Source organism: Capricornis sumatraensis, chromosome 1 (genome assembly GCF_032405125.1).
Source record: "Capricornis sumatraensis isolate serow.1 chromosome 1, serow.2, whole genome shotgun sequence".
Classification (NCBI taxonomy): domain Eukaryota; kingdom Metazoa; phylum Chordata; class Mammalia; order Artiodactyla; family Bovidae; genus Capricornis; species Capricornis sumatraensis.
The window spans coordinates 205860777-205874353 of record NC_091069.1 but is presented as its reverse complement, the minus strand read 5'-3'; the positions used below and the strand labels follow the sequence as shown (position 1 = coordinate 205874353).

At 36.2% G+C, this 13577-nt stretch overlaps 1 protein-coding gene across 2 annotated transcripts in view; it reads right to left on the bottom strand.

The window, feature by feature from the left end:
* Positions 1 to 9042: 9042 nt before the first annotated feature.
* PDCD10 (programmed cell death 10) overlaps positions 9043 to 13577 on the bottom strand; it is a 46260-nt gene continuing 41725 nt past the window's right edge. For both annotated transcript variants that reach the window (XM_068965628.1, XM_068965636.1), the window contains exons 7-8: positions 13201 to 13283; positions 9043 to 9996 (exon numbers count right to left, since the gene is read on the bottom strand). In XM_068965628.1, the coding sequence (XP_068821729.1) occupies positions 9915 to 9996; positions 13201 to 13283 (165 nt within the window). In that variant the 3' untranslated portion in view covers positions 9043 to 9914. The remainder of the gene's footprint in view (positions 9997 to 13200; positions 13284 to 13577) is intronic.

Here is a 13577-nt window from a genome sequence, read left to right as displayed (position 1 = left end):
GCAGAGTTCATTGGAGGGCTGGAAATGACCTTTGGACTTTTCAGACACATAATTGCTTAATTTGAAGCCCAGGAATATCCCAGTTTAGCCAACATGAGTATGCCACTTAGAACTTTCTCAGAATAGAAAACTGTCTCCCACTGCTAACCTGCAAGATAAGAGCAAGTGTGCCAAGACCAGAGCAAGACCAGAAGCTGACTTCCTACCAGTGCTGCCTGTAGAGGAAGGAGACTGGAAGGACTGAGCTAGTCCACAGCCTCTCAGTGAAGCCTGCCTCCTTAAACACAGAGTCTTCATTCACCTCCAAACCTGAGTCTTTTAATCCATAGGTTTCAGGAATTGGGGACTTCACAAACCAGCAAAATTACTGGAAAAACTGAGAAAGGAAATGCCAGGTTTGGAGAACAACAGTGGCCATCTGATTCTTAATATCCTAAAAGACATTTGATATCCTAATTGAAATGACAGATTCAATAAGAGTAAATGAAATGTTAGCTGATTTATGCCTTCAGTGTACCTAGGAGACAGTGAATGCCACAACTTTCAAATCACCAGTGAGTAGAGAGGAAAAATCTGACAGTTCTCACTTCTCTCCTGCTGTTGGCAAGCCTGTGAGCCAGGAGAGCAGGTAAGGGGAAGTTTAAGAGTCTCTGAAAAGGAGCAGAAAGGAAAAGAGGACTTGGAAAAAGCAACAATAAAATAATCTCTAGAAAGAGAAAGTGCAACATTAAAGGCCAAGACTCTGAGCACAGGTGAGTACTTGATAGAAAGCTCACAGCATGAGTTGCAGGGGCTGGATGCGGCAGCTCTGATGAAGCACTGCATCCGGAGAACAAGGCAGTGGAAGAAAAGGAGGAATGCAGAAGCAGAAACTAAGTATCCAGCGAAAAGAAACAGGGTACACTGGGCTCTTTCCCCTACAGCAACACAATCCATTTTTTGCTGCTAAAAATCCTCCAAAAATAAGCCACTAAAGAAAACTGAGCAAGTCCACCCCAACTAAATAAAATATCCTCAAATAAGCATGTGGTATATGAAAAATTACTTCCACTTTCCCCCCTCTATTTCCTCTTCTTGGACTCTAAAATCCCTGTGGATGGTGACTGCAGCCAATAAATCAGATGTTTGCTTACTGGCAGGAAAACTATGACAAACCTAGACAGTATGTCGAAAAGCAGAGACATGCCTCTGCCAACAAAGGTGCCTATAGTTAGTCAAGGCTATGGTCTGTCTAGTGGTCACATACGGCTGTGACAGCTGGACCATAAAGAAGGCTGAGCACTGAAGAATTGATGCCTTTGAACTGTGGTGCTGGAGAAGACTCCTGAGAGTCCCTTGGACTGCAAGGAGATCAAACCAGTCCAATCTTAAGGGAAATCAACCCTGAATACTCACTGGAAGGACTGATGCTAAAGCTGAAACTCCAATATTTTGGTCATCTGATGCGAACAGCTGACTCACTGGAAAAGTCCCTGGTATTAAGAAAGATTGAGGGCAGGAGAACAGGAAGAGGGCATCAGAGGATGAGATGGCTGGATGGCATCACCAATGCAATGGACATGAACTTGGGCAAACTTCAGGAAATGGGCAGCGACAGAGAGGCCTGGCATGCTGCAGTCCATAGGGTCACAAAGAGTCAGACATGACTGGGTGACTGAACAACAATATGAAAAAAGTAGATTAAATCAGAAATACAAGTACTAAGGACAGAAATGCACAGAAATAGGGAAAGATGAGAGTTGACTAAATGTAGGAGGGAAAAAATTACACCAGAAATAAAGATTAAATTACTAAGTGTCTGAGAGAGTAGACTTGGATAAAAAATTAACAAAAATTCTTGACGAAAAGCAGGCAGATAAAGAAATAAAGCAAAAAGTAAAAGGTCACAAAGAAAGTGGAAGACAGGCAAAGAGAGTTCAACATGTTAATTAATGTCCCAGAAAGACAAAAGAATGGAATAGAATTTGTAGAATTTGTATTTAAAACTGTAACCCAAGATCACTTTACAGAAATAAAGTAAGACCTCAATCTACACATAAAAAGGACCCATTAAGTACCAGGAACACTGACCTGGAATGACCAACTCTGATACATATCCTAATAAAACTATTAGACTCTGAAAATAAGGAAAAAATCCTTGCATTTCCAGGCAAAAAGACAAATAATGTAAAGGCAAGAAAATCAGATTTACATCAGACTTTTCAGAAACAACATACAAAGCAAAACAAAAGTGAAGCTATAATTTTCAGGAAACTGAAGGAAAGAAAATGTGAACTAAGGATATTATAGACAACTGAAATAGTCTTTAAGAAACAAGACTACAGGAAAATAATGTTGAACCTCCAAGAGCTCAAAGAGTACTGTATAAACGTGTAGTTATAAAAGTTTCTAGGGGATGATCTTCATCCAGCCAGTAGATGACAGAGAAAACAGGCAAAGGGACTGTGACATACATGAGCAATCACACGTATGTGAGCTCACAATATGTGAGTATTCATATGTTTAATTGTAACATTTACACTGAAATAATGGTGGGTTATTTCTTCTACCTTTGTAGAAGAAAAAACAGGTAGAAGAAAAACACATTCTGTGTTTTGATAAAGCAGAAAAATGTAATTAAAAATGAGAAAAGGAAGAGAAAAGGGGGACAAGATGTAAAAAAAGAACACTGACTCTCATTTAGATAACAGGTGACATTTAAAGGATATGATTTGAAACTGACACACCAGATAATAAAAATTTAAGAAAAAAAGATTAAAAATCCTATATTAATACAAAGCCACCACTAAGATAAAAATATAAACCTTCATAAATACCAAAAGGAATTTTTAAAGTAGAAAAAATAAACATAATACATAATTAGCCCAAACATAGTTAATGGGGCTTCCCTGGTAGAGGATAAAAATATAAACCTTCTTGAATACCAAAAGGAAATTTTTTTAGCAAAGAAAGTAGAAAAAACAATATAACATAATACATGCAGAAATTACAACATAGCAGGTTTAGCCCAAACATAGTAGTCATGACAATAAATGTGAATGGGCTTAACTCAAGGTCAAAAGACAAATTTTAAAAAACACTACTAAACAAGAAAAAAAGAAAAGGACACTTTATAACGTTAAAATCACATTCACATTTTGGATGTAACAGGTATGAATATCTATGCAACAAATAACACAGTAACCACATATGTAAACAAACACTGCAACAGATGCAGGGAGAAACAGAGAAACACACTACTAATAGAGACTTTAACACAGAGTACAAGACAGGTCAAGTAAATCAAACAAAAAAGTGTATGTATGAACTGAACAAAAAGAGTGTGAAAATACACAGAATAAGAAATAGCAACCAAGAAACAGCTATGATACAGAGAAAATTTTTTAAAACATTAGTTTGCTCACTTCAATAGAAATACACATGTGAAAACTCAAAGAAATGGACACTTTCCTAGAAAAGTATATTTGACAAACTGACTCCTGTAGAGATAGAAAGCTTAAAATTTTTTCACATAAAAGAAATAAAATTATCAAACAGTTACTCCACAAAAAAAAAACACCAAGCCCAGATGTTTTCATGGAAGAATTAATAACTTTGTCTACATAAATTTTGCATGGTAAGAAAACATAAGCAGACTTAAAATCACAAAGATACAAAATTGGTCTTTAAACATGAAAGATGCCTAACTTTACTCATAGCAGTGAAATGCAAATGAAGGTATAATGAGTTACCATTTCTCACTCATCATGTCAAACATCCAAAAGCTTGACAATTTTAAGTGAAGTTTTGGGTAAGTAAATTGCCTCATACATTCTTGGCGCAATATGAATTGCCTCAACCTTTATGGAATTTGTCAGTATCTAATAAAATGTCATATACACATGTTGTGGACTAGTAGCAAGCCCACTTCTAAGAGTCTCCTCTGAATGTATACTTCAAACCAGAAATAGGTATTTAAGAACATTCACAGTAGCATTACTTGTAGTTTTGCAAAATACTGAATACTATCTGAACACACAAGCATAGGAGATTGATCAGATAAATAAATTAGGGTAGCTACACACCCTGCAACACTAGGCTGCTACAAAAAAAAAAAAAAAAAAAAAGAGCGAGAGAGGATCTCTAATAGACTTAGCCATGGAGTGATTCCTGAAGATATTAAGTGAAAAGAACCATGTGAAATACTAATAAACACATGAAAAACACTGCACTTCATTCATTAGGGAAATTTTCCTGTGAGATATCATTTCATATGTACAAGAATGCCTACAATAAAAACAGTAATTAACAAATGATGTTGAAGATGTAGAGATACGGGAACCCCCTTAAATTGCTGCTGGGAATGTAAAATGGTATACTACTGGAAAACAGTATGACATTTTCTTAAAAACTTAAATATAAATTTATCAAACAACCAAATATTTGCACTCTTAGGTATCCATCCAAAAGAAATGAAAACCCATGTCCACAAAAAAGACTGGCAGGTGATGTTCATAGCAGCAATGTTCACAGCAGCATTGTGCATCTTAGTGAAGAAGGAAGCAACTCAAATGTCTATCAACTATTTAAAGGATAGATAAAATATAGGAGAGTCATATAATGGAATATTCATTAGCAATGAGTACTGATAGAAATGCTAACATGGCTGAACCTCAAAAACATTATGCTAAGTAAAAGAGGCCAGACTAGAAATATAACATTGTGTGATTCTATGTATATGAAACATCCAGAAAGAGGTTAAGGGTTGCCTGGAACTGGCGAGAACAAGGATTACCCAATATCTGGGCATGAGGATTTTTGCCAGGATGATAAAAGTATTCCAGAATTGCAGTCAGGTTGTACAACTCTCAAAATGGGTGAATTTTATGCCACTGAACTATACCTCATTTTTGCGAGGGCATATGTAAACCAAGCACCAATAAAGTTGCATTTTATAAAAGCATGTATATTAAATGACTAATTCTCCCAATTTGTCTGATTCTTCCAGATTTCGCACTAAATACTCCATGTGCCAAGAAACAATGGTCCTAAGCAATAACCTCACATATGCAGATGACAACACCCTTATGGCAGAAAGTGAAGAGGAATTAAAAAGCCTCTTGATGAAAGCAAAAGAGGAGAATGAGAAAGTTGGCTTAAAGATCAACATTCAGAAAACGAAGATCATGGCACCTGGTCCCATCACTTCATGGGAAATAGATGGGGAAACAGTGGTAACAGTGGCAGACTTTATTTTGGGGGGGCTCCAAAATCACTGCAGATGGTGATTGCAGCCATGAAATTAAAAGACGCTTACTCCTTGGAAGAAAAGTTATGACCAACATAGATAGCATATTCAAAAGCAGAGACATTATTTTGCCAACAAAGGTCCATCTAGTCAAGGCTATGATTTTTCCAGTAGTCATGTATGGATGTGAGAGATGGACTGTGAAAAAAGCTGAGTGCCAAAGAATTGATGCTTTTGAACTGTGGTGTTGGAGAAGACTCTTGAGAGTCCCTTGGACTGCAAGGAGATCCAACCAGTCCATTCTTGAGATCGGTCCTGGGTGTTCATTGGAAGGACTGATGCTGAAGCTGAAACTCCAATACTTTACCCACCCCACGCGAAGAGCTGACTCACTGGAATAGACCCTGATGCTGGGAGGGATTGGGGGCAGGAGGAGAAGGGGATGAGAGAGGATGAGATGGCTGGATGGCATCAATGACTCGATGGACGTGAGTTTGAGTGAACTCCGGGAATTGGTGATGGACAGGGAAGCCTGGCGTGCTATGATTTATGGGGTCGCAGAGTCAGACACAACTGAGCGACTGAACTGAACTGAAGCAAACTGGGAGGGTTGGTTTCCCTGCATGAATTCTACCTTTTGGATAAGAAAGGAGGGATACAAAAACACATTATTTTTCTTCATAAGAAGCAACACAGGATAAACACCAAAAAACAGTGGAATTGGATACCTACTTGGCAGGGTGGGAAATGGCACAGAAGGGTAAGAGTGACACGTCTCTAGTATACTTTTTGGGACAATTCTTATGTTTAGAAGCATGCTAATGTTCTATATACTCTTAATAAATAAATGTATAAGGATGCGAAGTGGGTGGTGTGAGTCGGGGGAAGGAACCTTAAATCTGGAAGAAAACTGAAACAAATGAAGCCAATTTATTTAGAATAAAGTACATTATCACAGTGGAGAAAAAAAGGATTGATCCAAGTAACTCATGAACACAGAATGTAATTACATATCCTATCTTGGGCAGAGTAAAAAGAGTGAAAGAACTGTAAACGATCTTATAGTCCTTTAAGTGTGCTTTCTACAGTGATAGAGCAAAAGAAATTCTAAAACTATTTCAAATGTACTGTAGGACTGAACAAGTGAATATTGATGTTTCGGGGAGTCGGGATTCTGGGGAAGGGACACAGAAATATGGAATGGGAAAGTAAGAATGAACCCTAGGAGGATGGATTGCAATTGGAGGTATTACTGTGAACTCACGATTTCTGAAATCACACATAATGTGCATATGAAATGTAAAATGTACGTATACATGATTTGTGTGTACATGTTTCTACACGCACATTTCCTAGTTGTCTGAATCAGCCTAGAAGCAGACAATGCCCAGTAGTAATGAGCCCACTCAGTGGCCAGACCTGTGTATCTCTTATCATCCCCCAGGGTTCCCTGGAAAAACTGCTGATTCTAAATTGTGGGACATACTTAATACTTACAGAAAAAAATTACATGGAAGCCACAAGGACACAGAAGTCAGATTGAAATAGAAGGTCCACATACTGATCAAATCTAAGACCATTTAAGTATCAAAATAAGTAATGAATTATAAGCCGTTGAAAGAAATAAAAAACCAAAATAAGTTACTGTAAAAATTCATGTGGGTAGATATGGATGAATGAGAGGTTGGAGAGAAAGAAGGTTCATATTCAGACAGTAGAACAGTGTCAGCAGGTACATAGATATGCTGGCGTTGGGAAAATCACCATTTTGAAACTATCAAAGTAAAGACTGAATAAGCAAGAATCATCAATGGATACTAAATGCTGGGGGTAAAACATTGATGTTGCTATTTAGCCGCTAATCGTGTCCAGCTCTTTGTGACCCCGTGGATTGCAGCCCGCCAGGCTCCCTGTCCATGTGATTTCCGAGGCAAGAATACTGGAGTGGATTGCCATTTCCTTTTCCAGGGGATCTTCCCCCCTCAGGGATCCAACCTGAGTCTCCTACACTGACACACAGAGTCTTTACAACTTCCTCAGATTGCTTATCAGGTGCAAGATAAAAATAGTAACTATACATTTGAGAAACTGACCACCACCTTGACCGAGTGACCAAAATTAACACCATCGAGGAGCGGATGGGCCACCGTGTAGTATTCTGACCAAGAATGCTAAATTGAATCTAATCATGAGGAAACCCAAAACAAGGAACATTCTATTATACAGCGAGGAGGGGGCAAGAGAGAAGACTGTATTTTTCAAAAACACAAGTAAACACCATGAAGAAAAAAGCCATGGAAATGACCCAGGGTAAATGGACCCAGGAGCTTAAGGGAAGGAAAACAAACAAATGACAAAATAAAAATGGTAAAATCTTAACATTAGGTCAATCTGGATAAAAGACGTGTTGATGTTCCTTGCACTGTTGCTCCTCTTGCTAAGTTTTGGTAAATCTGCCATCAAATTGAAATTATTTCAAGTTAGTAACCAATCAGGAAGGCCTTACATTGGGTTACCAACCTCATTTTGCCAAACAAGGTTATCACAATAATGCAATCATGAAAATTTTGTTTAAAAATATTGTGAGAAGGCATTTTAAACATCTAAAACATAGTTATGGTCTCAAATAAAAGGGGCCCTCTTTAAAATAAATTTAGATTTATGAGAAAGACTTATCACAATGTTTTTTCTCATTTCTTGCTGTCAGCTTGGTCAAGGAAACTGTATTCTAAAACACTGCATTTTCAGCAATGGATAAAATACAGTTCAGTGGAAAGAGTGTGGAATCTGGGGACAAATGTTGAATTCAAATCCTGGCTCTAGCAATTACCAGTTTTGTAGTTTTGTAACTGAAGCTCTCTTAGCCAGTTTCCTCAACTGCAAGGCAGATGACAAAGTCACAGGACTGCAAAGAGAATTATAAGAAATTGATGAATCTAGAAAAATGCTTGATACAGAGGTGTTCAACGAATGTCTCCTTTCCTCCTTCCCTTGGGAACCACTTTTCTGTTCTCTGGAGTTGTATCTGACCCCCTGATCCCAAAACACAAACCACTAGGATCATGTAAGAAACTGAATTATCCTGAGACTAAATCTCCTTTCTGGAGGTAAATTTCATGAAAACAGACAAACGGAGATATTGCATAGCAGAATAGAAAGATAAAAAGACATAAAAAAAAAAAAGAGCTGAAGCATGACTGGTTAACAGGTGAGTTTTCTTAAGGAGGGAAAGACAACAGGAAGAAAGATAGTACTCGTTCATGTTAGAAAAGTCTGCTGCTCAAAGAAAAGAAAAGCAGTATTTTTTCCCTTCATGTATTCACAAGTCTGTTTTGCAAATCACCATTCATCTGCTTCCAAGAGCGAAAAACAGCTTATGCCTAAAATACACAGTATTAAAATCACCAATTATACGTGTTTTACTAGCTAAGTATCACTGAAGAAAAAAAATCAGTATAATGTCTGTAACTTTTGATATTTCATTCAATTGTCTATCAGTTCTTTTGCTTTCCTCCACGTTTCCTGTTTACAGCTAAGTGGATGATTTCCTTTCGTATTGCTAATGACAGTAATTCTTTAAAAATCTGTTTTCTAAAATGGGAAAATTTTAAAGAATAACTAAATTGCATTATAGCAAAAAATTTATATCATCAACAGAAATTAGTTTAACATTTAAAATCTTTATAAAAGATAAACAAATTCTGATTTTTTCCTTTATTTTATCATAATTGAAAAATGAAATCACTTTAACATGAATACTTGATACATAATTTTCTTAGAATTTCTCTATGGTGAAACAAAACTGTACATATTTAAAGAGTGTATATAATATTATTAACACTCATGACAATTTCAAACCAACTAGCATTGGTATAGCTTCAAATTACTACTAGTTGTGGCTATTTATGGAAAAAAGGCGCAAAGCTTATTAGGGCCCAGCATACCAGAAAGACTTAATCTTACATTGTCACAGAGCTCAAAAATGGCAGTAGAATGTGAAGACACTACAAACTGCCATCTGCTTCTCATAAGTCTCTTAAAACAAACGTTGGAAAAATACTCAGTACCTCAAATATAGTAACTAACAAAAATATCTCCATCAACTACTTTTTGCCCAGAGTGATTAAGGACAAAAAAATAGGAATTCTTGTTGCTTTATTATCTGATAAACTGCTAATAAGCTCCCCTTAGAAGTTCTTTAGACATTACACCAAGTCGTCTTGGTCTTCTGATCATATATATATTCACATATATATATGCATTTTTTCAAGTAAAGAAATGTTTAACAGATGTAAACTATTTATTGAATATTTGCCACCAAATATTGTTAAATACATTATCTTGCAGCATATCGCTTTCAAGTTAAAATGTCAGAAACAAACACCAATATTTACAATTCTTTTAAGGAATGTTATATAATGACACATTAAGGCGTAAATTCTTTTGGCTTATAATTCTTAAAAGAATGATAATAGCAAAAGTGATGCAAAATCTTCAGTGTGAGATTATGATTAAGCTACATTTTACAAAAATATGGTGTAAGATGGCAATAATCCCATTCAACATCCTGGATTATTAGATCCCTTCAGGAGGGACTGATAATTTATACAGTCAAACTTTAAAATTTACAGATAAAGGCAGTCCAATACTGCCACTGAGAAGTACATCTCTTTAACATATACAACTCTCAGGCCACAGTTTTGAAGGTCTGAAGTATCAAGTTGGTTTGATGAATTAGTCGGTTGGCACTTATGAACACATTTATTGCCCTGTTTCAAGAAAAAAGAGAAAAGAGTAAGTATTAATTTTATCCAAAAAATTAATCCTTTAAAAATATTTATACTTAAAATGCCCAACTAGCAGCAGCAATAAAATCTATTTTGGAACAATAACAACAAATGCAAGTTAGTACTGAGTAGCAACTTTTACGCCAGCTTGGAAGTTAAGTGTCCTGCATCATTGGAAACTATCTAGGAGTTACTGCCCCCTAGTGGTCCTGGCTGGCAATAAGGTGTTGGTGGGCTGCTAATGATGGGTGGTGCCTCAACAACCAGAATTCATTTTATAGGTCGAACATGTAACTGGCCAAAGAGGAGGATTAGAACGCAGTCTCCAGCTGTGGTTTCACAGAAGTTATCAAAATAAGATCTGCTAAAATACCATATTCAGTCTCAAAATTTGTATATCAATGGGATGATGCTTGGGAAAAGGTTCATTACTTTGAATCTGATTCATCCCTATCCTTACCTTCCTTCAAAAAAAATTAATTGAATTACTTTTAGAATTAATGTACTTTTAAAACAAAATAATCATGTGGTTTCAATATTTAAGAGTTGACAATGTGTAAAGATATGTTCTTAAAAATTACTTCATTCTGAACCACATTTTCTATCAGCCCATCCTCATGTGATCTGGAGCACAGAGCTGATGCTAGTCCCCCTGTGTGGCCTTATCAGTTTCTCAGGAGCATAGCTAAAGCTTGTACAATCACCCTTCAGTATCACAGGACTGGTTCCAGGAGTTCCCTCAGAAACCAGAATCTGTGGATGCTCAAGTCCCTTATATAAAATGGTGTAATATTTGCACATAACCTAGGCACATCCTCCAGTATACTTTAAATTATCTCTAGATTACTTATTCCTAATATAGTGTAAATGCAATGTAAATAGCTGAAGTACAATATAAATCCCATAAAACTTTCTGGAATTTTTTTTTCCAAAAATTTTCAACTGGTTGAATCCAGGGATTTGGAGTTTCCCAGGTGGCTCAGTGGTAAAGAACCCACCTGCAATGCAGGAGACGCTGGCTTGATCTCTGGGTTGGGAAGATCCCCTTCTCCTGGCGAGAAGGCTACCCACTCCAGCATTCTGGCTTGGGAAATCCCATGGACAGAGGAGCCTGGAGGGCTACAGTCCATGGGGGGCAAAATAGTTGGACACTGAGCGACTAAACAATAACAAAGGGATTTGGAATCTGTGGATATGAAGGGCTGACAAAATCTTTATCTTAGGTATTCCTCAACAAAGGGGGCCTAGGAAAAATTAAATGAATCAATGCAAATTCATCCTCCTATTGAAAAATGGCTTAAAGATCAGGCTCTATTAATAATCTCCAACTTTGAGGACACAGGGAGAAAACGTGGTATGTTATTCATATGCAAATAATGGTAAATTAAAGAAGCTGCTGAATGGAGGAAAAGTAGTAGCAGGGAGCCTGAATAATCCATATGCCTGTTTAAGCTGTTAAAAATAACTTTGGGACCAAGGACAAAGATTTTTAAAAACTGAACCCAAGTGATTCTACTGTACAAACAGGGATGAGAGTAAATAATTTTACATTAATCAAAGTTATGCTCTAAATGAATTTCTACCTTTTAATGTGCTTATCCCATGTTGTTCTTAATTAATCAGTATCATAAATAATCTCCTTAATGCAAATTATTCTTTTAATGTGCTTTTTGGTTATTTGGACTTAGCAGAGGAGACCAAGGAAAAACAGGTATAAGTTTATTTTCAGAACACACCTGCCAGCTTATTAAACTAAATCAACAAGGTTCATTTTCCTTTACACAACCTGAGTAGCAGTATTAAACAACACAAAATCATTAATAATATTTAGCTCAATATCTTTAATTTATAATAAAATGGAAATATTTCAATCTGTTTTAACTATTAAAAATGACTTTTAAAATCATTATACCATTCTAATATATTTTATTACTTTTTAATATTACTACAATAATACTGTAATAGTCTGACATGGATATTGGGATCTTAAAATGTCAGTGGTGGGACAGGATGTTAAAGCTCCCTGCCAACGATAGCTGAAATAATCATATTTATTCTTCTGCTTCAAGCACTGATAGAAAATGGTCCTGTCCACAAAATTCTATTTGAGGTACAAAGAATTCTCTATTAAGTATGAGGTTGCAGAAGACAAAGCCTTCGGATCAGCTTATACATTGTATGTACATGTGTATTATACATAAATCACACAGTATTTCTTGGTTTTCTAGAATGTTCTGTAGTCAAGTGTATGTAAATTTTAAAATATCTAATTTACCTTTTTAGTATACTTTCTGTCTTACAGAAAGCCTCTCTTCTAGGACACTTTTTGTGGCCCTTTAAAAACACATGAAGTACTTTTAAAAAACACCTGAACCCTGGCCCCACTCAAGGCAATGGAATCAGAAGCTCTGAAGGTGGGGTCAAGGCACTGGGATTTTAAAACACTGAATATAAATGATTTTAATGTGCAAAAAGGATTGAGAACCACCGTTTTAACTATAGTATAACAGTTCTTAACAGACCTGTAGCATCCATATCATCTAGAAATTTCTTAGAAATGTTACTTCCTGGGCCCACCCCAGACCGACAGAATCAGAAACTCTGGGTAGGACCCAAAAAAATTTTGTCTATAACAAGCCTCCAGATAACTCTGAGGCTATTAAAGTTTGAGAATCACTGCTTCAGGGGTTGGTAAAGTAGCCCAGTAAGCCAAATCTCACTACTGTATGGCCTGAAAGCTAGGGATACTTCTACATTTTTAAACAGTAAAAATTTTTTAAAAATCAAAATAATATTATGAGACAGTTGAAAATTATTCAATTCAGTGTCTATAAAGTAAGTTTTTATTAGAACACAGCCACAGCCACAAAAATGCTCACTTGTTTCCATACTGTCGACAGCTGCTTCTGCACTACAGCAGCAGAGGTGAAGTGCTCTAGCTGCCACAAGCTCACCAAGTTAAAATATCCGCCATCTGGCCCTTTTCAGAGAAAGTCTGCAACTGCAGCTCCAAACCACAGTCATGGCTGGATTATCAAACACCCCCTTTCCATTTGTAACAGTCTATCTTAGTAGTTGGCTTAAGTATTAACAATATAGTAAAAGAGTTAAATATATATGGTTTCAGTATTATAGAAAGCCACATAATTTTATAATTTTAAAAGGGGGATAAATGATAATACTTACTTGCCATCCTTAAAATAGGTTTTCAGAGTATCACTGAAACTTTTAGAGTACTTTACGAATTCTTTCTTTTGGTGTTCGAGTGCCTACAGACATCAAAAATAATAATAATAAAAAAATAAAAAACAAGTAAGAAAAGAGAAATAACACAAAGGCCAAAGTCAGAGACAGAAGATTACACAGAATTAAGAATATACCTTATATTATAGATAATCAGTTTTAGGAGTATTCACTTAAATACATGTTTAACAGCACATTCTAATTCAAGGACACATCCAGTCATTAATGATACAAAGCCATTTTTCAATAATTCAACAGTCTTATTATTCAATGAAACAACTAGATATAAACCAACATCTAAGGTGGCAGCTTGTAAGGTT